The sequence below is a fragment of the Telopea speciosissima genome, chromosome 5 (assembly GCF_018873765.1).
Source record: "Telopea speciosissima isolate NSW1024214 ecotype Mountain lineage chromosome 5, Tspe_v1, whole genome shotgun sequence".
Taxonomy (NCBI): domain Eukaryota; kingdom Viridiplantae; phylum Streptophyta; class Magnoliopsida; order Proteales; family Proteaceae; genus Telopea; species Telopea speciosissima.
Window position 1 is genome coordinate 15,004,184 of NC_057920.1, and position 24,712 is coordinate 15,028,895.

Sequence of the window (24,712 nt, forward strand, 5' to 3'; positions counted from 1 at the left end):
TTAGGTTTTAAGTAATAATTTCATGCAATCGTATATCTAGGCGCAAGAACCACTCAGACTAGTTATCATTTTTTTTTTTCTATAATGGATATTAATATTATATTAATATTTTTTTTAATAAATTATTATATTGGAATTGACCGAGACCGATGACTTAGACCAAGCCTCCAACACTTTAGGTTGGTTCCAAAGTCCACCAAAAACAAAAAAAAAAAAAAACAAACAAACAAAAAAATAGTCCACCAAAATTTCTGAAAGTAGTGGGTAAACTACTAATTCTACTCCACCTATATATCATATCCATGACTGAATAAGGCAAAGTGGGCCCGTCTCATCCCTCAAGGTAGTTGATCAACCAGCCCGATCCAATAACGGACTGGCCCATACCAAAACATGTTAAATTATAACTGTAATTTAAGGAAATGGGCCAGAATTGACACAATCTGATTGGAATCTGTTGATTCAAATTGATCAGGATTTTAAAAATCGGAATCAGATCGACGAAGCGGTCAATTTGAATCTAAATCAACTATGACCAATCTCGATTTCCACCAATCCGAAAAATAATTATCACCTCTAATTCACTGTCAGTTCCAATTTTCTCCAATTCCTTATATAGGAGCGGAAATGATCACCCTACCCCATCTTAAGCTGTATGTTTGGGCAAGGGGTAGGGTGGCATTTCTGCTCCTATGTGAGGAATTGAAGGAATTGGAGCAGGCAGCGAATTGAAGGGGATAACGATTCCAATCTGACACGGCAGATTCACAATTAAGAAATTTTTTGTTTTTGGATGAGGACCGTTTTATAAGGTTCTTGAGCACCAATTCATGCCGATTCCGATCCGATCTGAATCAAAATCGCTAATGATCGATTCCGTGTTTTAAAATAGATTTGCAGGGGCTCTGAACGATTCTAGCCAATTCCCTGTCCAAAGTCTGAAACTCTGAATACGTACCGCCATCGTCCTTCTACGTTTTTCCACTTCAATTAATAAATAATTCATACCCTCATACTCAGAGCAAAACTGTATCCCCTGCTCTGTCTCTCTCTCTCTGGTGCAGAACCCTTGTAGCTGCTTAGAGGCTAAACCTTCATCGATTTCTCGGCGGCGAAGACGAGATGAGGCCACCGAGGAGGCCAATACATGCGGTTTCGATATGGGTGAAGCGTCAGCCACCCAAGGTGAAGGCTTTCCTTGCCGTTGTTTCTGGTATGGCTGCGCTTGTATTTCTCCGCTTCATCGTTCACGATCATGATAATCTCTTTGTAGCGGCTGAGGCCGTTCATGCTATTGGAATCTCTGTTCTCATCTACAAGCTTATGAAGGAAAAGACTTGCGCTGGTAAATCTATCTCTAGGGTTTCTTTTCTTCGTGTTAGGTTTAATTTTTTCGCTTGAGGTTACTTGATCGTTGATTCATCTACATTGCATGTAATGACTATGTTTAAGGTGTTTGATTTAGTAGATTTGGTTTGTAATTTAGAAAGCTCACTTCCTCCTTTATCTTCCCGTAGATATGTGGAGGACGATCCTGTTTTTCCCCCCACCTGAATTCACGTAGATTTGAGTGTTGAGATGTGATGTAAAGTTCGCTTCCTGCCTCTCTTCCTCTCCTTCGGCCCTTCTGTCGTTTTCAATGATATTATGTTCTCATTTTTGTGTAATGGGAATGCGGATGGGGCTCTTTGGCTACATGAGATTACTGTCTCGCGGTTGGGGAGGTTTTGTAGATATGAAATTTTTTATTAAGAAAATAGTTATCCATTTCGAACATTATTTGATGTCAGAAAGTTCTACTGAGCTTCTGGTCTCATGTAGCGGACAAAACTGAAATTCCTGTTCAGTTGTTTCAGACTTGATCTACATTGAGCTTCTCTTGGTAATCCTTGACTTTTCTATGAGAATAAGGGAAATTGGATGGAAATAAATAGGGATGCTCTTTTATTGCACTGGATAACACTAGAGACTCTGTCTAGTATTCCATATATATATATATATGAATGTTTATTTACATTTATATATATCTTAAGGGAATTTTCTTTCTGAAGGAAGATCTCACGAGGGAATTTAATTAAAGTTGCACAGTTCTATGGAGAGATAGGTAGTTTTACATTAGATTCTGTCTCACAAATTTCTTTTCTGCCTTTTTTGCAAGTTCTGAGAATCAGCAAAAGATTTTGGTATCTAGGCACTGCTGAAAATTTGCATTTGGTGCCTTTTCCAAGTTGGTGGATGGCAAGGTATTAAAAACAATATATTCTATGATGAGGTTAAAAAAGAAGTGTACATCTTGACGTGTACTAACAGGTGCATGCAACCTGGATGATGTAAAGATGCTTTTTGCACATAGGTCCTGTAACCTGTGCCTTCACACAGTTGATATTTTTAATGAATGAGTTCTCAGTGATCTATAGAAAGGAAATCTGGATCGAGTTTTGAGCATCTGAAGCTCCTAAACAACTGACCTGTGAGGCAGTAATGTAGTCTTAGATCGGAAGGGATCCAACTAGAAGCCAATAACTAGGATCTGCTAAGTTGGTTCAATTAGGGTTTAGGGTTTAATGGGACCTAGGGTTTGATGTTAGGGTTATGCTAAGTTGATGTAGGGGAGTCTTCCAGTGAAGGTCTTGTTAAGTTTTAACAAGTCTAGGCCTTTTAATTAGAATCGGCAGCAAGGTTAGGGTTAGGGTTTCGGATTTTTGAAAAGACGAAAAGATGGATTTTTAGGGTTTATGATGGTCAGATGAGGGAGCAACTTGGATTGAGATTTCTCTAGTATGAGAGGAGAATTTGATCAAAGTTTGGTGTGATTTGACTGGCTGGTTAGGTTTGGGCAGAATTTAGGTATTGGGAAAACTGAAAACAAAAGGGGGAATTTAGGGTTGGGCTGTGAGAGGATTAGAAGAAGAATTGTTCGGGATGGGGATGATTCAAACTCACTGTTGTTGCAGAATTTCCTTGGCAGCAGCTTGTTTGATTGTAGATCTTGAATAAAAATCAAAACTTGAATTAAACTTGGAATAGGGCTTCAAAAGAATAAAGGGAGCTTGAACGAACCACATGGGCTTCACACCACAAGGTATTGATTGGATCAAACACCAATCCCACCAGCCTTGATCAAACACAAGACAAAAATCTTCAAATGGAGACGAATAGCAGCAAAAAGTTTTTCATTAATATCATTCGTGTACAATACTTGCCTCCTTACAACCTTATATAAAAAACTAAAAAATAAACTCCTACACTTAAAAAGAAAGGCTTAATTCAATCCTTAACCTATTAGGTAACCTAAACTGACTCGGAAACTGGAATAGGGTCCTAATTTAGCCCCACTAAACACTTCAAAGAAAACTACTAAAATCACTTAAATTGAACCATTGGTTGAACCGGTTCAATTTATGAACAAAAACACCAAAATAAAACTAAGTATGGAATTACAACAACTAATCCCGTATGCAACCCTATTACCCATACTTTAGGTCCATAAAAATGACCTATTACATAGAAAACCCATGGGATCAAAGGCCTAACATGTACAGAACCCAACCCCTAGACTTATTTCTAATAAAACAAGGCTATTTTAGTGATGAATCTGCATCAACCTGTCTTTATGTCTTTATAGCATCTTTCTCTTGGGAAATAGGTTTAAGTAGCTGTGTTTCTCTATATGTACTCCATTTTTAGGAGATTGGATTTTGCATAGACTACAACAACAACAACTTAGCCTTATCCCAACTTAATGGAGTCGGCTACATGGATTCTAGTAGCATAAAAAAAAAACTCTTAAGGCATCTGCCCTTCCTAGCTACGTACCTGCTCAACATACTGCAAGCCTTGCTTACAACAACAACATCACAACATTATAGTCCAACTAGATGTGGTCGACCACATGAATCTTAGCTCTCCACTCAGCTCTATTTGAAGTCATGCCAGGTACAAGGCCTAAGCTAAGCATGCCTTTCTTCACCACTTCTCCCATGGTTATCTTAGGCTTGCCCCCAGCTCTTTTGGTCCCCTCAATCTGGATCAGGTCACTCCTCCGTACTAGGGCCTCCAAAGGCCTCCATTGAACATGACCTTGCCACCTCAAACGACTCTCTCTAAGTTTATCATGGATTAGAGCTACTCCCAACCTAGCTCTAATATGGTCATTCCGTACTTTATCCTTCCTAGTTTCCCATACTAAAATCTTAGCATCCTCATTTCTGCAACACCAAGCTTATTTATATGACACTTCTTCACAGCCTAGCATTCCACACCATACAACATAGCTGGTCTAATGACAGTCCTATAAAATTTTCCTTTTAAGTTTTAAAGGGATATGCCGATCGTACCTCTCCACTTCATCCACCCTATATTAATCCTCTGGACAACATTGTCTTAAATGGGGTCCTCCCTATCTACAATTGATCCCAGATATCTAAAGTGATCACTTTGCTGGATCTCCCTATCACCAATATTCACCATCTCATTATCCATTACAGAGTTGCTAAAGTTACACACCATATATTCGGTTTTAGTTCTACTTATCTTCAGACCCTTTGATTCCAAGATTGATCTCCATTATTCCACCTTGGCATTAATCCCTGCTTTTGCATCATCTTCCAAAACAATATCATTTGCATAGTTCAAAATGTCGCCGAAATTTCTGATATTTTGGCTAGCCCAAACCGAGATGCTTTGTCGAAATAAAAAAAAATGCACCATTTCGTTGAAATTTCGGTTATTTCGGTCATTTCAGCATTATACAACCCGAAATGGCCAAGCAAAACTCAGAAAAGTACAATATTTCGGCGAAATTTCAGTCTAGCCAAAATGGCCTTCCGAGACGAGATTTAATACTATGATCATCTGCAAAGATCATACACCATGGAACCTCATCTTGTATGTCTTTGGTTAAGTCGCTGTGATAAGCGCGAACAAATAAGGGCTTAAGGCTGATCCTTGGTGTAACCCAGTTGTGATTGGGAATTCACTACTTTACCCCCCTACCATTTTAAGTGCTTCTCTAGGATATTCCAGATTAGCTCTCTAGGGCCTTTGTCGTAGGCTTTTTCCAGGTCTATAAAGACTATATGGAGATCCTTCTTGCCCTCTCTGTATCTTTCCATGAGTCTCCTAAGTAAGAAAATTGCTTCCATCAAGGATCTTCCTGACATAAATCCGAATTAGTTTTCTGAAATAGTAGTCTCCTTTCTCAGGTGGGTTTCAATAACCCTCTCCCATCACTTCAGTGTATGACTCATTAACTTTATGCCTCTATAGTTATTGCAGTTCTGAATATCTACTTCAATTGTTGAGAATTCTGCTACATTATTTTTGGCAGATAAGCTTTGCTGAGCTGGTGCTGATTTGTATGGTTTTTTAGTAACTGGACTGAGTTGCATGAAAATTTAGGTTCTTTGGTGCATGTTTCCAAACATTCTTGTGTAACTAAAATGTGTTAAGTGCGATGCCAAGTTGGTTGAATCTTGCTTAGATTGAACCCCCGAATCCTGAAATGGATGGGCGTACGATTCCAATTCTGTACTATTTATGGTTTCAACATATTCGTATATTATCTTGTCAATCCACTTAACAGTTATTTTTTTTATATAACTAAAGGGGAAAATTTTATATATTGGCTATAAGACCAACTGTTTTTCAGTTGAATATTGGGCAGTAGAGACTACAGAGATGGCATATGCACAAAATGAGTTCTAGCTATGATGAAGATATTGAGATGGACGAGTGGCAAGGCTGAGAAGGATAGAATCAGAAGTAGGAACTTTTTATACTGTTAATAAGTTACAGATGACATGAAACTTCAAATTTGATTCATATTGTTCAGCCTTCTGTAACAAAGACCAATAAATGCTTTGGTGATGGCTGATATGCTGCAGATTGGAGGTGTTAAAAGCAAAGTTGTCATGGCGTCTAGGCAACCCAAGGGGTTGGAGGGGGCCTGGATGCAATGCGACACCAATAAGGGGACCAAGGTGACCCCAGCACCCACCTAGGCAATCTAGGCGACACTAGTTGTCAAGGTGCCTGGATGCCAAGGTGATTGCCTAGGTAACGCCTTGACAACTATGGTTAAAAGGACAGGGAAAGTTCAATATAACTCGACTTCAAATGGTGAGAAGGGACATGAGTGCCTATAAGTTTGAATGGTAAATAGTCTTGTCAATTGTCAATGAGTTTGAGGAGTGCCTTTTATTCTTAATGTTTTATATTTTCTTCATTACGGTACAGATGATGAATGAATTTCATCATGCTTACCACCCAATCTTGTGTACTGTTATTCACCTTTTTTGGTGATCTATGTCATACTTTCAGTGAAAAACAAACTCTCTTTTTAATCTGGAACCTTATTTTCCAGAGAGTACCATTGGTGGTACTGGATAATTTGATATTAAAAACTAACTATTTGCATTCTAATGCTTTATTTGCCAATTGCAGTGGGCGAGCCTTGGCACAACAGTTAAGTTGCGCTATTGCAACCTGTTGGTTGCGGGTTCAAAACTTGGAAACAGCCTCTCCTGTGAAGCAGGGAGTAAGGCTGCATACATTTGCCCCTCCCAGACCCTGCAGTAGCGGGAGCCTCGTGCACTAGGATGCTCTTTTATGCTTTATTTGCCAATGGTGTTGAGTTTTGTGCTGAAGATTGCCATGTGGTTTTGTCTTGTATTTTTTGGTTATTAATTATGTTTCTGTTCATTTATCTTTCTTTTTTTTTTTTGGATGAATCTAGTCCATTTATCTTGAGTGACATGTAGGAATATTTCTATGTCAGAGTTCTCTGCTTTCCTTCATAACAACATATGTCCATAATTCCACTTTTCTTACGGAGCTAAGGTTGTACACATTGTTTTCACATAATTATTAAGCTTTCTTATTTCCTTATTTACCTTTTTTGTTATTCTTTCAGGAGGTAACGTTGTAGGAATTTCTTATACTCATTGCCCACTTATATATGTCCTACTTGATCATTGATTTTATTATTATTTTTATTTGTTCCTCCAAACTATTTGCAGGACTTTCACTCAAATCCCAGGAACTAACGGCTATATTTTTAGCTGTTAGACTGTACTGCAGTTTTGTTATGGAATATGATATACACACGTTACTGGATTCAGCTACATTGGTATCAACCCTGTGGGTTATTTATATGATTCGTTTTAAACTGAAGTCCACTTACATGGAAGACAAGGACAACTTTGCAATATATTATGTGGTAAGTTTTCTTTCACTCCCTTTCCATTTTGTGGTATGTCTAATTAAACTGTATGCTTTAGGTAGTCAATGATATTCATTGATTAATCAGAATAATTGTCTGGCAAATAAATATGCTATTTGGCGCATAAAGTGTGTTCCTTTCTTCCTACTATTGATTAGGATAACTTACAGTTATACAAATGAAGTTCACATTTTAAATATGGAATGGGGTGTAATTTGTTTTCTGTTCTTCTTGTTCATTTTTCCGCTGTCCTTGTGTATTGTTGGCATCGAGTGCTCAAAAGTCAAGAATTCTAGTGACCCTGCAGTATGGTTCATAAATCCCTTGATAAATTTGGCTGCATATGGGTATTTTATGCAGTGGAACTAAAAAACTAATGGGAGAGGGTTCTCTGAGCAAGCGGCATAGATTAAGTCCACCTATGAGGTGCGGTAAAATGGTATCGTACATTGAAGAGCTGCGAGGATATTTTAATGTGAGAAAGAGAGAGATAGACATAGAGGTGCTAGTTTACCCTACGTCAGTGGCTCAGAGAACCTTTTCCCAAAACTAATATATAAGGGCCATTGCCCAGTTCTGGTCCACCTATGCAGGGTAGTGGGAGGGGTGAGTTTGGAGATGGTCCTAACCTTTGGCACTTTTTGCGCAAAGTGGCCGCTCTCAAGATTCAACCGTGAGCATTTGTCTTGGCAGCCCAAAGCTTTAATAATTGCTCCAAGCAATGGCCCCTTAGAAAACTAATAAATGAATAGTCTATGATCAATGCCACAGTTGAGCAACAGTTCACAAAGTTATTACCATTTCAACCAATCAATGGGTAGACACCCGTATATTAGGATCAACCAACTAGTTATCAACAATTCAACATCATGCCTTTCTCACAGGGTGTGGGGGTGGAGGTGAAAATTTTTCCAACACAGTAATAGAGTTTATGAATTCTGAATAGAATCTCTATTGCTTTTTTTATGTTTCTATGTGTATATTCTTTTCAACTGTTAATTTAACTTCCAATTCTCGTAAAACAGAATCCAAATGATCCTGATCTTATCTCTTTAAGACTTATATGTCAATGACAAAAGCTTGGGTGTAGCAGGATTCATAGTCAGGTTTGGGCGGGGGGTCAATTACTAACTGTTCGATTATGTGACAGTAATGCAGATCCGGGGTTCAAAAACCCGAATCGGATTGCTTGTGGACCCATTTAAAACATGCAATAGCCAAATAGTAAGGAATGATGGCAATTCTATAAATATGTGGAAGTTTATATAACAAATGGCAGAATTATAAATAAACAGAGTTTTATAATAGGATGGCAGACTGGTGAATAACTGAAAGTTGTAATTGGGTTGGTAGTATTGTATTTAATGAAAGTCTAGTGAATGGAACTCAACCTATTAATGAGAGGGGTAAATTAGGAAGAGAAGATAAAATAAGGATAATAGGGGTTATTGGAGAAAGAGTGGGGCAAATATGGAAATCAGAAAAAAAGGATTAAACACAACTCACGATTGAAGGTTTCCTTCAACCTTTGGTTAACAGAACATGGCGGAAACCTGGACTTCTTCAAATTGAAAGAACTTCCTCAATACTGATCCAAACCAAACTAGACTTCAGGCGAAAGTTTCTACTCCCAAGATCTACTGAATGCAAGCCTTAATAGTATTAAAGATGCGCAACTGAGAGAGAAACAGATCTCTGAAAGTAGCTATGGTGGTACCGGTAGTTTCAGGTCTGAAAGTTGAATGCAAACTCAAGATAGCAGAGGGCTTTTGCATCTGGACTTGGGAGGTTGAATCATCCTAAGTTGGGGAATCTTAACCCTAAAGCCTGAGGAACAAGGGCTTGTGAGCATGGTACAAAATTTCGCGATATATTACCGATATATCGCGAAATTTCGGTAGGGCCGAGACGAGATGGGCTTCCGAAATGAAAAAAGTTCAAATTTCGTAAAAATACTGTGTATTGAGCAGTATATTTCGGTACATTTCGGTACATGGCGGTATATTTCGGTAAATTTTGTAGAAATACTTTGTGTATTGAGTATTGAACTATTGACTATTATGAAGTTTATGAGTTATGACTTATGCGCTTATGACTTTATGAGTTTAAACTTTAAACTAAAGGCTACATTTGACTTTATTTTTGTTTCATTACTTTGTTTAAATTTCTTATTATGTCTTTTAGTACTTAAACAATATGTATTTAACTATTTTATACAACAGGGTCCGACCGTATACAGTCAATCAAGGGTGCAAACCCAAAACACCACTTTGAGTTCATTTTTTTTGCAATATGAAGGTTTAAATGTGTTTATTTAGCTTAAATAAGGGTGTCCATGAAGTATCAGGCCTAGATATGGCCAAATACCCATCGAGATGGACTCCCGAAATATTGCAGAAAAAATGCAATGTTTCGGCAAAATTTTGCCAAATTTCGGATATCTCGGTAGGCCCGAGATACCGATATATCGCGAGATATAGTACTATGCTTGTGAGGGAGGAGATCAAACAAGAATTTATGGGGCGGCTACTACAGTCCAGAACAGAGACAGCAGAAAATTTGCTGGGGAAGAAGAAGAAGGGGATATGGTCACACGACCTTGTTCGTACCAATCTGGTAACAAAACAACTGAAATTTTGCATTCATTCAAATCTGAAACTTGCGCAGGTTACAACCTTGTATTTAAAGAAACAAATAAAGACTCTTAACCAAAACTGATAACAGAAATAAAATCCTATCTAAAACTCCAAACAGATCTTGAAACCAACTACACTCTATCAACCATTCAACCCTATCTAAGACTCCATCAATAGCAATAAAACTCAAACTCCTAATCGACGCAGTTTCAGATAAACCCAAACACTAAAACAAAGATATCCTACTAAATCCAATACTTAATCGGACCCGGTTCATCTTCATATAAATTACCCAACGGGTTTGGGCCAGTCCAAGGAATTGCTCCTGCATCAGACAGTTCATAGTGCATGACTTACTTGGGTAGAGGACTTGGAGGAAACAGGAAGACACTGTTACCTGTCATCTCCTTAATGTAAGACTAGAACCAGAATAGGTCTAATCCCAGGCAGGATCAAATAGGAAATCTCTGGATAACACGAAGAAAAGAACGAGATTTCGAAAGAGAACAATGGGATCTCAAAATTGGTTGGATAAGAATGATGAGACTTCAAAAAGATAACCAAAGAGAAATAATCCCACAAAGTTAATAACCTATTGAAGCTGCAATTCTGTGTTTAAATGATCTTGAAGTTGTAGAATGAAACCTCAAATCAGAAGATCACAATCGGTAGAAAGAAAAGAAGACCGATCAGCACTTTAGGGTTTTGAAACCCAAGACTCCTTCCAAGAATTGATGATGGGGAATCGATAATATAGAAAGTTCCATTTTCCTACTTTCTACCCATATTTTAGGCTCATTAAGTTGGCCAATTACATAATAAGCACAGAATCAAAGGCCCAATACATACATAACCGATCGCAAGGCTTATTTCCACTAAAAGAAGCCCTCTAAGTGACTTATCTACATCACTCCTTCCTCTCAATCTTTGACTCTTAGCTCCTCCCATCTCGTGGTGGTTCTCTCCCCCCTCCCCCCGTGCAAAAGCTTCTAATTTCACCGAGTTTTGTCTCATCATTCACACCACCTTTTTCATTTTTGCTTCCAAAATATGTTCTCAATATGCATGCATATATTGATCACATTCTTATTGAATTTCTTCACCATGGAGGCTCACATTACAGTGATGGAGATTTTATGACTTTGTCCAGAGGCTCTCTGCAAATATTTTGTTGCGTACTAGATCTTCCAATAGAGGCTCACATTACAGAATTTGTTAACTAGAAATATCTGATCTGGCCACATGCGTTGAGGTATTTTTCTGCATTCCAGGGATTCTCTCTCTGAATTGCTGTTATAGGCAAAATGGGGACTTCTTGTGAGAGGGAATTTGGATCCCCTGGTGCTAGTTATTGCTTTTGTGATGGAGATTTTATGACTTTGTCCAGAGGCTCGCTGCAATTTTTTTTGCGTACTAGATCTTCCAATAGAGGCTCACATTACAGTATCTGTTAACTAGAAATATCTGACCTATCTACATGCGTTGAGGTATTTTTCTGCATTCTTTTGGGCAGCATTTCAATAGTTGGCAGTGTTCTGGAATGCTGTTCTAGTTGTTCGGGTCATAGTTGTCAAGGCGTCTAGGCGCCTTGGACGGGCACCTTGTTGGTTTCGCCTTGCGTCTAGGCCCCCTCCAACGCCTTGGGTCGCCTAGATGCTGTGACAACTTTGGTTATGGTAGCTGTATGGTAGACCTGAATGACCTGGGAGATTAATGGAGTGGGTCTTGATAAAGGACATTTATTAGGCAGAATTGTCTGGTCATTTGGGTCATGCGTTTCAATCAAATTGCTGCTGGGAAGTAGGTTGGTTTGTCGATCAATTCCTCACCACATTTTGGTACTACTGCATCATATTCCCTCCTCTCCCTCGTTCTCTACTACTGCATCACATTCCCTCCTCTCCCTCGTTCTCTCCTACTACATCACATTCCCTCTTCTCCCTCGTTCTCTATAACCAGTTTTTCATTCTCCAATATTGCGGGCGAACTTGACATCCTAAAACATTCGACTGCATTTGGAATTTTGGGATGTTGATTGGTGGGCCTTATTCTTTTACAAACACTGCTGGTGGGCTTATATATTTCAGTGTTCCATTTCTTATGAATTCTAAGTGATAAAGATGATAATATTTGTTTCTTGGGGGTTTTTTTTGGTGCTGTTACATGCTAGACCATGTTATACTACATGAGACTCACTTCCATAGTTGTCAAGGCGTTTCCCTCGGCGTCCAGGCTCCCTTTTTCTTATTTTGGGAGGAGCGCCTTGTTGGTGTCGCGTTAGTTTTTGTCCCTCGTCCAACGCCTTGGGTCGCCTAGCACTTTGACTACTCTACTTACTTTGAGGGACCATTTGAGCAGTTTTATCTTTCTACAATACACTGCTTAATGTAGAAGAGGTTCAGCTAAGAACCACTTTACAGTAGGATCGTTAATAGTTGCAGCAGTTTATTAATAATAGAAGCAAATCAGTAGCAGGTAAACACCAAAATAGAAGGTAACAAATACTGTGAGGTTTTAGAGTAGATGGAGAAGAAAGGAAAAAGCTCCAAGAGAGCCAAGAGTTCAAACACGATTCTTGGGGTAAATCTGTTATGTCTCAAAACTAGAGACTAGCAAACTTATATTGAAAAGAATGTATAATTACACTGAGGCCCTTGGCCTAATACAAATGAAACATAGAGTACATAAGTATGGGTTATGTACATATATACCCCTGATACAACTATTCTTAACACTCCCCCTCAAGTTGGGTGGTATATGTCATACATACCCAGCTTGTCTAACATAAAACTGAAGTGATGAGAACTAAGTCCTTTGGTGAAGATGTCTGCCACTTGTTCATTTGTCTTCACAAAAGGAGTACAAATAGTCTTAGATTCTATCTTCACCTTGATAAAGTGTCTATCAACTTCAACATGCTTTGTCCGGTCATGTTGAACCGGATTGTGAGCAATACTGATGGCTGCTTTGTTATCGCAGTATAGACTCATAGGCTCAGTTGTCTCAAACCCCAATTCTTGAACAAGTTTCTTCAACCACAAGATTTCACATACACCATGAGCCATGGCTCTAAACTCTGCTTCAGCACTTGACCTTGCTACCACAGGTTGCTTCTTACTTCTCTAGGTGACTAAGTTTCCCCCAACAAAAGTATAGTATCCAAAAGTGGACCTTCTATCTGAAATAGACCCGACCCAATCAGCATCTGTATAAACTTCGATTCTTAAGTGATCATTCCTAGAGAAGAGAAGACCTTTTCTCGGACATGATTTCAAATACCTGGGGATCCTATAAACTGCATCAAGATGTCCCATCTTGGGTGTATGCATAAACTGACTCACCACTCCAACAGCTGACTCACCACTCCAACAGCATAGGTTATGTCAGGTTTGGTGAGGGAGAGGTAGATTAGCTTGCCTACTAATCTCTGATATTTTTCAGCATCCACAAGAGGTTCATCACAATCTTCCCCTAGTTTGTGGTTCTGCTCAATAGGGGAGGAGATTGGTTTGCATCCTAAGTAGCCTGTCTTTGTAAGTAGATCAAGAACAAACTTCCTTTGGCAAACATTGATCCCTTGCTTGGATCTTGAGACTTCAATCCCCAAAAAATACTTCAATGGACCGAGATCTTTGATCTCAAACTGCCGAGCCAAATAAAGCTTAAGTTTTGAGATTTCAGCTTCACTGTTTCCCATGACCACAATGTCATCAACATAAACAATGAGAGCTGTAGTGGTGCTGCCCTTCCTTTGTATAAACAATGTGTGATCAGCTTGGCTTTGAGTATACCCATTTTGTAGGAGGGCTTGTCTAAACCTCTCAAACCAAGCCTTAGGAGACTGTTTGAGTACATAGAGAGCCTTCCTAAGACGACAAACTTTTCAATTGTCACCAGTATGCTTGAACCCAAGAGGATGATGCATATATACCTCTTCTTCTAGGTCACCATGTAAGAATGCATTCTTCACATCAAGCTGGTACAATGGCCAATCAAGATTTGCAGCCACTGAGAGAAGTACACGGATGGAGTTGTGCTTGGCCACTGGAGCAAAGGTCTCCTGATAGTCAATGCCATACACCTGTGTATAACCCTTGGCGACAAGTCTTGCCTTATACCTCTCCACAGTACTATCAGACTTGAACTTGACCGTGAAAACCCATCTGCATCCAACAAGGACTCTCCCTTTTGGGAGCTCAACAAGGTCCCAAGTGTGATTCTTCTCAAGAGCCAACATCTCTGTGTTCATCGCTTCTCTCCATTTTGGATCTGCCATAGCCTCTGCTATATTCTTGGGAATAGATATGGAAGAGATAGCCACAGAAAAGGCTATACCTGTAAGGGAGATAGAATCATAGGAAACAAACTTTGCAATGGGATTAGTACATGCCCGAGTTCCCTTGCGGTGGGCAATAGGAAGATCTAAGTCTGAGGATAGAGAAGTAGAAGAAGGTATACCTGTCTCGATGGATGGAGGTTCAGGATGAGGAGACGAAGAAGGGTTTTGACCAATCTTTTTTATAGGAAGCCATGTAGCCGGAGTTCTCCTGTCCTTCGTATACACTAGTAGCTCCCCCTGTTCTCTGTTCACCTGTGCACTAGGAGGCTCCCCCTCAACCACATTATCCACAAAACTTTTCTTTCCTTTGTCAATCTGAAAAGGAGAAATAGGAATAGGGAAGGAGTGGGGAACAGAAACAAACTCTGGAACCTCTTCACCCTCAACACCACCAAGAGATGAACACTCCCCCTGAAGAGGTGACTGAAAATATGGGATGGTTTCAAAGAACTAGACATCTTTGGAGAGAAGCCACCGACGAGTAGGGAGATGATAGCACCTATAGCCTTTGGAGGTGGAGGAATACCCCAGAAAGATACACTTGAGAGCCTTAGGATCCAATTTAGTGCGGGCAGATTTGCTAATATGGACATAGCAAATACACCCAAACACCCTTGGTGGAAGGGAGAAGGAAGAAGAACAGGGAGGTAAGACATCAAGGGGAACTTTGAAGTTCAAGACACTGGACGACATATGGTTAATAAGAAAGACAGCAGCTAATATGGCATTTGACCAAAAATTTTTGGGAACATGCATAATAAACCAAAGAGATCTAGCCACTTCAAGAAGATGGCGATTTTTGCGTTCAGCCACCCCATTTTGTTGTGGGGTATCGACACAGGTCACCTGATGAATAATGCCATGGTCAGAAAAGAAGGTTTCCAAACCACTATACATATACTCCCCACCTTTGTCAGAACAAACAACTTGGATCTGAGTTTGAAATTGGGTAAACACTAACTCATAAAAATTTTTAAATGCAACATAGACATCATTCTTGTGTTTCAACAAGTAAACCCAAGTAACCCGAGAATAGTCATCAATAAAAGAAACAAAGTAGCGGAAGTCATGCAAAGAAGTAACAGGGGAAGGTCCCCAAACATCAGTATGGATAAGATGAAAAGGTGAAGTAGATCTATTACCATTAGATGCATAAACTGTTTTACAACTTTTGGTAAATAGACAAGGTTCACAATGAAAAACATGAGTGACAGGAAAAGAAGAAAATAAGTGAGGCAACAGTTTCCTCATAATAGAAAAAGAAGGGTGGCCCAAACGACGATGCCACAGCAAAATATCCTCCTGAGTACATCCACCTCCTTGCCCACAAACATAGGATTGAGCTTGCACAACAGGGGAAGCATCAGTCTCCAAAACACATAACCATTAGTTTCACGACCACTGCCAATCACCCTCCTCGTCACCAAATCCTGAAAGAGACAATGAGTAGGGAAGAAGGTGACAAAGCAGTTCAAGGATTTAGTCAATTGGCTAACTGAAAGAAGGTTAGTAACAAAGTTGGGAACATGAAAGACTGACTTTAAGGGTAAACAAGGTGTAACCCGGATATCTCCCTTACCAGAGATAGTGGAGAAAGAACCATCAGCAATTTTTACCTTATCTTTTCCGGAACAGACAGAATAGGAATTATACAGCTGAGACCTACCAGTCATATGATCTGTGGCACCCGAGTCAATGACCCAAGGTATGGTGCCAGAGGAGGAAGAGGCCTGCAGTGCCGTGGAAGTAGGAGTAGCAGAGGACCCATCCAGGTGAGCTACAATTCGACGAAAGGCAGCAATGTCTTCTTTGGATAGGGATGATGAATCAGCTTCAGTGACCCCAACATGAGCCTTAGGCCCCTTCTTCCGCTGTCCCTTCAATCCCCCTGAGGAACCAGGAGAAGGCTTCCCATGAAGGTCCCAGCAAAAATCCTTTGTATGCCCAGATTTGCCACAATGGTCACAAAGGAATCAGCCCTTCGTAGAGCCCTTAACAACCCCCTTATTAGCTCCCTTAATGGAGTCCTGAGGGGTGGAAGAAATAAGGGCAGGACGCTCAACAATGGAGTTAGGAGTAGTCCCCATAGCACCCCTACGGGTCTCCTCACTCTGTAGATAGCCACAAACCTCCTCCAGTGAGGGAAGACTTGGTCGGCCAAGGATTTGTACCCGAAAAGGTTCAAATTCAGAGTTAAGGCCGCCAAGAAGAAATAGGACCCTCTCTTTCTCAAACAACCGGTGCACCTTGACCTCATCCTCAGGACACAACTGAAGATCTCTATAATGATCATACTCTTCCCACAGGCCCACGACAAGACTCTAGTAATTAGAAATGCTTCTATCACCCTGACGCAGGCTGACACTCTGTTGGAGAAGTTGGTACACCTTTGTAGAGTCCCCAACTCTATCAAAGATACGAGCCACACTATCCCAAATGGCCTTAGCAGTCTCTTTGCCCATAAACCTCCTGGCAATCTCAGGCTTCATGGAGAAAAGAAGCCAAGCCATCACAAGAGAATTCTCAGTGTCCCATTTGGGATACCCTTGCTCGGTAGGAAGGGGAACTTTGATGCTGCCATTTATGTACCCCATCTTCCCCCTACAACGAAGAATCAATTTCATAGATCGGGACCAATCAAGGTAATTGGTATTGTCCAACTTGACAATGGGAAGCTGCACATTGGGGTTCTCATATGAAAGGACTGGGGAGGATGCAGCCGTAGGGTTTGCAGATAAAGGCAGGTCTGTTTCAACATTTTTGTCACCCATATTGACCCCAAATCAAACACTTAAAGGGTCCAAACAACAGTACTTCAAGCACAACAGCTTCTCCTCAAACAAATCAGAGGAAAAACAGAGGCAAGAACTGAAAAAGGTCTGTAAAACTTCAAACAATCATCAAACTGCAGCGGAATGACAAAGACAAACCTTCTTCAGCAAAAAACGATGCCAAGTAGCCCAGAAAAAACAACCAACAAAGCTCTACTGATGAGCTTTGTCACTTCAAGAACCCCAGCTGGCGGAAAAAATTGCAGAACAGGTCTGGCCGAACTTCAGCTTCTACCCTTTGATGCTTCAAATAGGCTTGAGATGATCCAAAGAGAAGAAAAGGGACTTCCAAACGAAGCTACAGCCTCTGGTTGCTCTCCATTTGGATGTCAGACAAACAAGAAACAGCTTTGTGAAGATACCATAAGGTTACCTTCGAGTACCAGCAGAAACCAGGCTATGAAGGCTAGCCCTAGCCTTCCAAGCAACCTTCAAACACCTTCAAACTCCAGGAACAAACTGCTCTGATACCATGTTAGGTTTTAGAGTAGATGGAGAAGAAAGGAAAAAGCTCCAAGAGAGCCAAGAGTTCAAACACGATTCTTGGGGTAAATCTGTTATGTCTCAAAACTAGAGACTAACAAGCTTATATTGAAAAGAATGTATAATTACACTGAGGCCCTTGGCCTAATACAAATGAAACATAGAGTACATAAGTAGGGGTTATGTACATATATACCCCTGATACAACTATTCTTAACAAATACTAGGTAACCCAACCAAACTGGATCGAATGGAGCAGGCAGTGAGGAGAACCTTCGCTGGAAATCACAACCAATTCCAATGGCTAGGTTGAGAGATATGAGGTGACACCAAAATAGAAAGTTAAGCCCCGCAGGCCAAACCATCCAATAACTTGGACTCAAATCTGGATCGAGTGGAGGCCCTGTTGCATGTGCTTTGTGCTCCAAAAATCAGCCAATTCCGATGGCTGAGTGCTGATATATGAAGAGGGCCAGAAAATAGAAACTTGCCTTCAAAATAGAAGGTTAACACAGAGATCAATCTGGGCAGCAGTTGGGGAAGCCAAGCACAATCGAGTGGAGGGCAGGAGATGTCCCTGATATGCTTCAAATATGATCTCTGCAGGGTCACAGGTTGCTGAGTTCTGGAGCCTTGAGATTGCAGCAGGTTCTGATGGAGAAAACAGAGCTGCAGGAGTGCTTTAGCCTTCTGTTGGTTGTATGCAGCAGCAATAGTACTTGAAAGGGATTGGGGACCGGATCTGGTCTTCAAATAGTTCTCCAGCAACTAATTATTAGTCACAGAGCAGCAGGGAAAAAGGATCGAGTAGGATAGGAGAAGAAAGGTAGAAGAAATAGAAAAGGGGGATAAGGAGATTTGGCTCTCTCAACCAGGCTCCCTGCCCTTCATGTCACTCACAATGGAAAAGATAATCTCCATGCATAAAGCAAGCTTTCATTCATTAACTAAATCATGGGGAGCCTATAAGGGATGTTATATATAAATAAGGCATAACTTGCCTCTCAAGTTTTAACAAAATAGAAACTAACAAAATTTAGTAACTAGGAATGACATGAAATAGAAACTAATATTTAGAAACATGAAAATAGAAACTAAATATAATCTTGTCAAGTGCAGCCGATCCTTTCCTTCTTTTGTCAAAACGGGAGACTCATGTGGTCCCCACATTGATACTATCGGCCAGCAACTGTGTTGAAGTAAGACTAAGTGATATTGACTAAAATACCCCCACGATTCTCCTAAGAATATTCTCACCAAGCCAAAATAAGGGACTGTGACACTGTTTAAGTGAACAGTAACGTGAACAGTCAGCAGTGTTTTGGCCTCTTTTTCTCCATGTTTTGTCCTATATGTTTTCATGTACTTTATGGTTATGGTTGGCAAAGAAAGTAATATCTATTACTTGCTGGTCTTTAGTGCTGAGTGCTCCTACACGATTGAGTATTTTTTTTTTTTTTTTTTGGGTAATACTACACAATTGAGTATGTGATGTAATAAAAGACAATGTATTAAAAAGATTGCCTTACATATTTGCACTAAAAATTTAGAAGTTATATTTGTTGGCTGGGGTCTGCTGAGGTGTTGATGCCATAGTTGTCACAGCGTCTAGGCAAACCAAGGCAGTCTGAGGGAGTCAAAAAACATAAGGTGAAACCAACAAGGCGCATCCAAAGAAATGTGCCTGGACGCCGAGGCGACACCTTGACAACTATGTTTGATGCCCTGCAATTTTTTTTTGTGCCTCTACTTTAAGGCATCCCTCTGAGTCATAATTGGCTGAATCCAAAGGCCTACTGATGCCTTGCAAATGTGTTGCTATTTTTGGCATGTGAATTCGAGGGTGCAATGGCATTAATACCCTATATTGCTTTGCTTAAAACTTTTACGAATTGGTAAATTACAAAGTTACTAATCTATATACATGGACACTTGAGACCTCTAGAAAATCTGAAACACTCTTATTTGCAGTTTGTCATATTATAGGGATATGATAGTAAACTTGTTCAGTACAAAAGAATAATTATTGAGTTCAAAAGAAATGTATGAAGAAGTTGGTGCATGTTAAAAATATGTAAATGGACAAAAGTAGAACGTTGCTGATATATGATGACTGGATTGTTGTCTTGGTTAAATTTAAATAGAAAATGGGAGTCTGTTTTGTTATACTAATTCATTGTTGGTGTGGTTGATGTTCTCTTTAATTCACATCATCTTTGAATTTGCATGTAGGTGGTGCCATGTGCTTTATTAGCCCTGGTTGTTCATCCCTCAACGTCACACAATATATTGAATAGAATTTGTTGGTCTTTCTGTGTATATTTGGAAGCTGTTTCAGTTCTTCCACAGTTGCGTGTCATGCAGAACACTAAGGTATGCTTTGGGATGTAGAGCATATGTGCATGCGGTGTTTCTTTTTCCTTCTCTAATTTGTTGGACTTGTACTTTCTTTAAATCATTTGTTTTTGCCAGATTGTTGAACCATTTACCGCTCATTATGTATTTGCATTGGGAGTTGCAAGGTTCTTGAGCTGTGCTCATTGGGTCCTTCAGGTTTGATCGTCCTAAAATATCTCTACCCTTTTTGATTTGGATTACTTATTTGTAAAGAATGTATTATGCTTGTCCATCGTAGTGTTCCTTGGTTGTTCTGTTCCAAATGTCTACAGCATAGTTGCCATGGTGCCAAGGGGAGCCATGTGGCTGCTGCCTTATATTTCAGGAAAAATGTGCCTTGCTATGTGTGTTTAATTCTTGTTCCAATATATGTTTTTCTTATTATTTTCTTCCTTTTTCCTTTTCTTCTCTTCTTCTTTTCCCCCAATTCCTCCCTTGTTTTCCCCATTTTTGGACTAGAAAAGGTCTGTGCGCCTAGACAGGTATGGCATATAGTTGCCTTGAACATGTCTGTGCACCTGCCTTGACAATTATGGTCAACAGCTACGGATTGAATGTATTTATAGTCTAACATCTCTTGGCTCTGCCATTCCAGGTCTTGGATACAAGGGGACGCTTACTAACAGCTTTGGGATACGGATTGTGGCCCTCCATGGTTCTCTTATCCGAAATCGTCCAAACTTTCATCCTTGCAGATTTCTGCTACTACTATGTCAAAAGGTGGGTTATGAGCTTTAGCAGGAAGATACCTCTGCCTACATGTTATTCCCCTGGAAATAGAGAGTTTTGCAGTCCAGACTTAATGCATTTGTTTTACTCTCCTTGCAGTCTTGTTGGTGGGCAGCTTGTGTTGCGTCTTCCATCTGGAGTGGTGTAAAGCAGAAACTTACTTGTGTAGTAGATTTTGAGTATTTTTGCTGCCAGGAATAACTTAAAAGTCAAATTAGGAAATGTGGGTATTTGATCTTTAGTTCCCTTTTGCACCCGATGTGGTTTATGTACTCTCTTCTCCATCTTTCTTGCAGCTATTAGTGGAAAATGGGTAGCAGTGGTTGTAAAGTTGGGGATGCAAGAGGTTTGGCAAAATATATAATTTAAGGGAGGTGTCATGTGTAGCTTGGTATGTCCTCTCCTCGAAGTAGAATAGCTCACCCTCCAAGAACTGTCATGTGGTAGTTCAGGAGGAACTGAAATTCTGTGTTTAGGTGGATTCTAAGGTCCTTTGTTCACCTGTTAAGTTTTAGTCATAATCCGTGTTTGCTCATTTGCGAAACAAGGTATTGAGAAAATCAAGGACTACCAAGGGACTAGTGGTAGGTTTAAGGACTTGCACGGTATTGAGAAAATCAAGGACTCATTAGGAAAGTTCTCCCCTGAAGTTTCTATAAAACAAATTTCAAGTCATAGTTCTTTTTTCTACGATAAAGCTCTCAGGTCATGTTGGATCCCACCACCCACCACCCACCACCCTACCCCTTAATAAATGAAAAATAGAAAGGTTTAGATTACATTACTGTATCATCCAAATAATTCTCTTTTTTTTGTTCGAGAGAGGTGGGGGACTTGAGTTTCGAACAATGACTCTAGCTACATGGGTCCTAAGCATTGGTGGCTACAAGCCCGCTTTCTTTTCCTAATCATTTCTCGTGATACTTCATGATTGGTTTTTCATTCTGGGTCAATTACTGTTATTAGATTGCTTATAATTATTTTAGGGAAAAAGATCACCTACACTATTCGTTTGCTTACATTTCTCATAGGGTCTTTTTGTCTTCTTATTTTCTTTTGCCTCCTTGAACACTCTGCTCCATAGCGATGGTGCAATCTTGCGGGCTACCACTGGTGTGGCAGGGGAATTTTTCCTACACCAGCAGCATGAGGTACCTTCCCCATTAGTTAAGGGAAAAAGAAAGCTGCATGCCTAGACATCGAAAGGATGAAATGACTGCCTTGCCCTCGTGAAATGAAATTATCCTGTTGTTGGATACCCTAGCTTGTGGTCTCATTGGCCCTGGTACAGGGATCATGCAGCGTGGCAACAATCCCCCCCCCCCATTAGTTAATTACCAAATTGACCTGCTCAATGCTCATTGCTTATTAGTAGGGTGTTCCTAGGTCCATATTTAACTACTTGATGGTGGGTGCTTGAAAATAAAGACCTGAAAGGAAAAGTTGCTTGAGTGTGACTCTTTTTTTTGTGGGGTTTTGGATATCATATGTTGGTAAAGGTAATCCTATTGATTTAGGGCCCTGCCCCTGCATTAGGCAGCCCTTGTACCATATGGTATTTTTGGTGGTGGTACTGACTCGCATCAAACATTAAATTTTTGATAAGCTCCAGCTTCCATTCAACAACAGATGTTCTAATTAAAAAGGAAAAACTAGTATAATAGAATGATTTCTGGTAACTATTTAGGTAATCTTCAAACAGCCAAATTTTATTGAGTGGTGAGGGTGGGGTGAGCCATTTATCTTTGGTCAAGAGTTGTTCAAATATGGGGCTGTTCCACTTCCAATACCAGGAATTGTTACCTTTGCATTGGAAAATATGAGTGCATTATGAGTTATATAAAATGGAAGTAAAATAAGCAAAATTTCTGTCAAAGACGACTAAACAAAGATTAGTGGTTGGTGGGTATCCTATCATTGTTATTATCGTTCAATCATGTTTAGCTTTTATAAATAGTCCAAAGAAGTTGGAAGTGATGGGACCATGGATGGATGAATTGTAAAACAGATTGTAATAAGGGGGTTTCAAACTCATTAAGAAGAGAGATTGAATGGTCATGACTATTCCAATAGTCATGACCATTCCAATGAATGGTTTCTAATGAATGGATTCCAATGAATGGGTTCCAGAGAATGGGTTTCTAGTGAATGAGTGCCAATGGATCTATATAAATCAAGTCAATTCAATTATTCAATACAACATTTTTTTGTTGTAGGTCTCTCTCTCTCTCTCTTTTTCTCTTTTACAATCAAAATCTCTTTAGAATTCTAAGTTATTTCTTCAGTGTTTTATTGAACTTGAAGGTGAATTTGCTTCAACTTTATGCAGACAAATATCTCTTTTAAAATAATTAGTACGCATTCAAAGCAGTTTATAGTTTCTTTCTCCAAACAGAATTTTATCTATCATGGATGGATGGATGTGAGTCATCCCCTCTCCTCCACCTCTCTTTAATTAACCCTCAGAAGAAATAGTAGAAGAAGCCATTTTTTTTTTCTTTTGTTCAATAATATATATTATATTATTCATTATCATTTCAGTGACCATTAATGTATAAAGAAGTTGTATTATCAATCCTCGGGTATGCTTGTTTGCAGAAGCTTAGAAGAACAGTTGAATCAATCAGGTGTAGTATAAACTATAGAGAGACGTCAAAAGACAGAGAAAGAGTACCTTGGTGGAATTATTTTGGCAGGCCAAGAACCCATGGGCAATGGGCCATCCCCATTAATTAGAGAGATGATTCCTTACTGGGTTCACAATGAGAGTCAAATGTCAATCAAGGATGGAACAAAGGAACAGAGTTCCTGAGGAGGATCAAAGTAAGTGAACATTGTACAATGCATCCGGAACCACTTAAAGTTTTTGTGTTATCAGAAATTTTAGAACACAGTATAGTTCTGTTTTATTTGGGATAAAGAGAACTCAGTGGGTTATGTGTGTCTTCCGCTGATTGACTTGTTCTAACATTTTTTTGGTGACGAGTCAAATGAGAATTTTTTTGAAATCTGTAATGTTAGCTAAGGGCTTGAGGTTTTTCATGTTAGAGTTTTTATCCGATAGAGAAGTACTTGTATTCTTTATGCGATTTTGAATGTTTTTGAGAGATTTCTATTATAATTTTCTTCTATTACATAATGAAATGTCTTCAACTTCATCCATGAACGTAACACATCACATTGCTGCGTGAACCTTAAATTTATGTATCATTTATCTTTGTTCTATTTTTGTTTTATTCGTGTTTGTTGATGTTTGTTGTTTACCACATATTACAGCTGTATGAATGAAAAACAACCAAAACCAAGCAGGTCGGCAAGCAGCTGTGGAATAGATATATATAGTATACAGTGGATTTGACTCTTTTCACTCTTATTTGCATTTGTAAAATACTGTTTGTATACTTCACCACCGACTCCCTAAGTCCTAAGTCCCAAGACTCAATTCCTATCTAATTCTTTTCCTTCTTGTCATCTCACAGCAAAAGAAGAAAAATTAAAACAAAAAAATTAAATAAATTAATAACAAGTGTGGCTATCTATGCCTCCCCCTTGACGGCTGGACCTGGATTGGATTGGATTGGTGTGCGACACGAATGCTTTATTCTTACCAAGCCAATTTTATCAAAAAACTAGTGGACAACATAATACAAAAGTCCTTGTACTCGTGCGGCTATAATAGTATTGGTTATATATTCTTATTTTTAGCTTGGCGGCTCGGTTCGGCTCCCTTCTTGATTACTGGCTTACTACTTAGCCATGAAAAATAATTAATCATCTTAAATTTTAATGTGGGAAAACCAAAATCCAGGTATTGATATCGGTATCGGTTTTAGTATCAATCATGACCAAAATCTTTTTGGATCAGTCAAAATGGTTCGAATCAGTCAAAAATATTCAAAAAACATTTTTTTATGGATGGCTCATGTATCGATCAGGATCAATAGATGTTGTGAAATTAAATCGGATTGATCGATATTCTTTGAATTGAATCGGATCGAACCGGTATCAATAAGTATCAGCCAAAATAATATACAAAAATTAAAAAAAAATTAAAAAAGATTATGCTTACGTCTCT

General features: G+C 39.4%; 1 protein-coding gene across 1 annotated transcript; it reads left to right on the forward strand.

The window, feature by feature from the left end:
• The first annotated feature begins 979 nt into the window (after nt 1-979).
• Nucleotides 980-21,010, forward strand: LOC122662501 (ER lumen protein-retaining receptor erd-2.2-like). The gene is made up of 6 exons (XM_043858155.1): nt 980-1,345; nt 7,020-7,219; nt 19,744-19,884; nt 19,984-20,064; nt 20,504-20,628; nt 20,737-21,010. Exons 1-6 carry the CDS (start codon nt 1,123-1,125, stop codon nt 20,783-20,785), a joined length of 819 nt encoding a protein of 272 aa, XP_043714090.1. The 5' UTR covers nt 980-1,122; the 3' UTR covers nt 20,786-21,010.
• The last annotated feature ends 3,702 nt before the right edge of the window (nt 21,011-24,712 follow it).

What these genes read in the sequence shown, in the direction of transcription:
- LOC122662501 (XM_043858155.1), top strand. Translation starts at nt 1,123, where the DNA reads ATGAGGCCACCGAGGAGGCCAATACATGCGGTTTCGATATGGGTGAAG. An exon ending in GTGCTCATTGGGTCCTTCAG is followed by an intron (nt 20,065 to 20,503) that starts GTTTGATCGTCC and finishes CTGCCATTCCAG; the next exon opens with GTCTTGGATACAAGGGGACG. An exon ending in TGCTACTACTATGTCAAAAG is followed by an intron (nt 20,629 to 20,736) that starts GTGGGTTATGAG and finishes CTCTCCTTGCAG; the next exon opens with TCTTGTTGGTGGGCAGCTTG.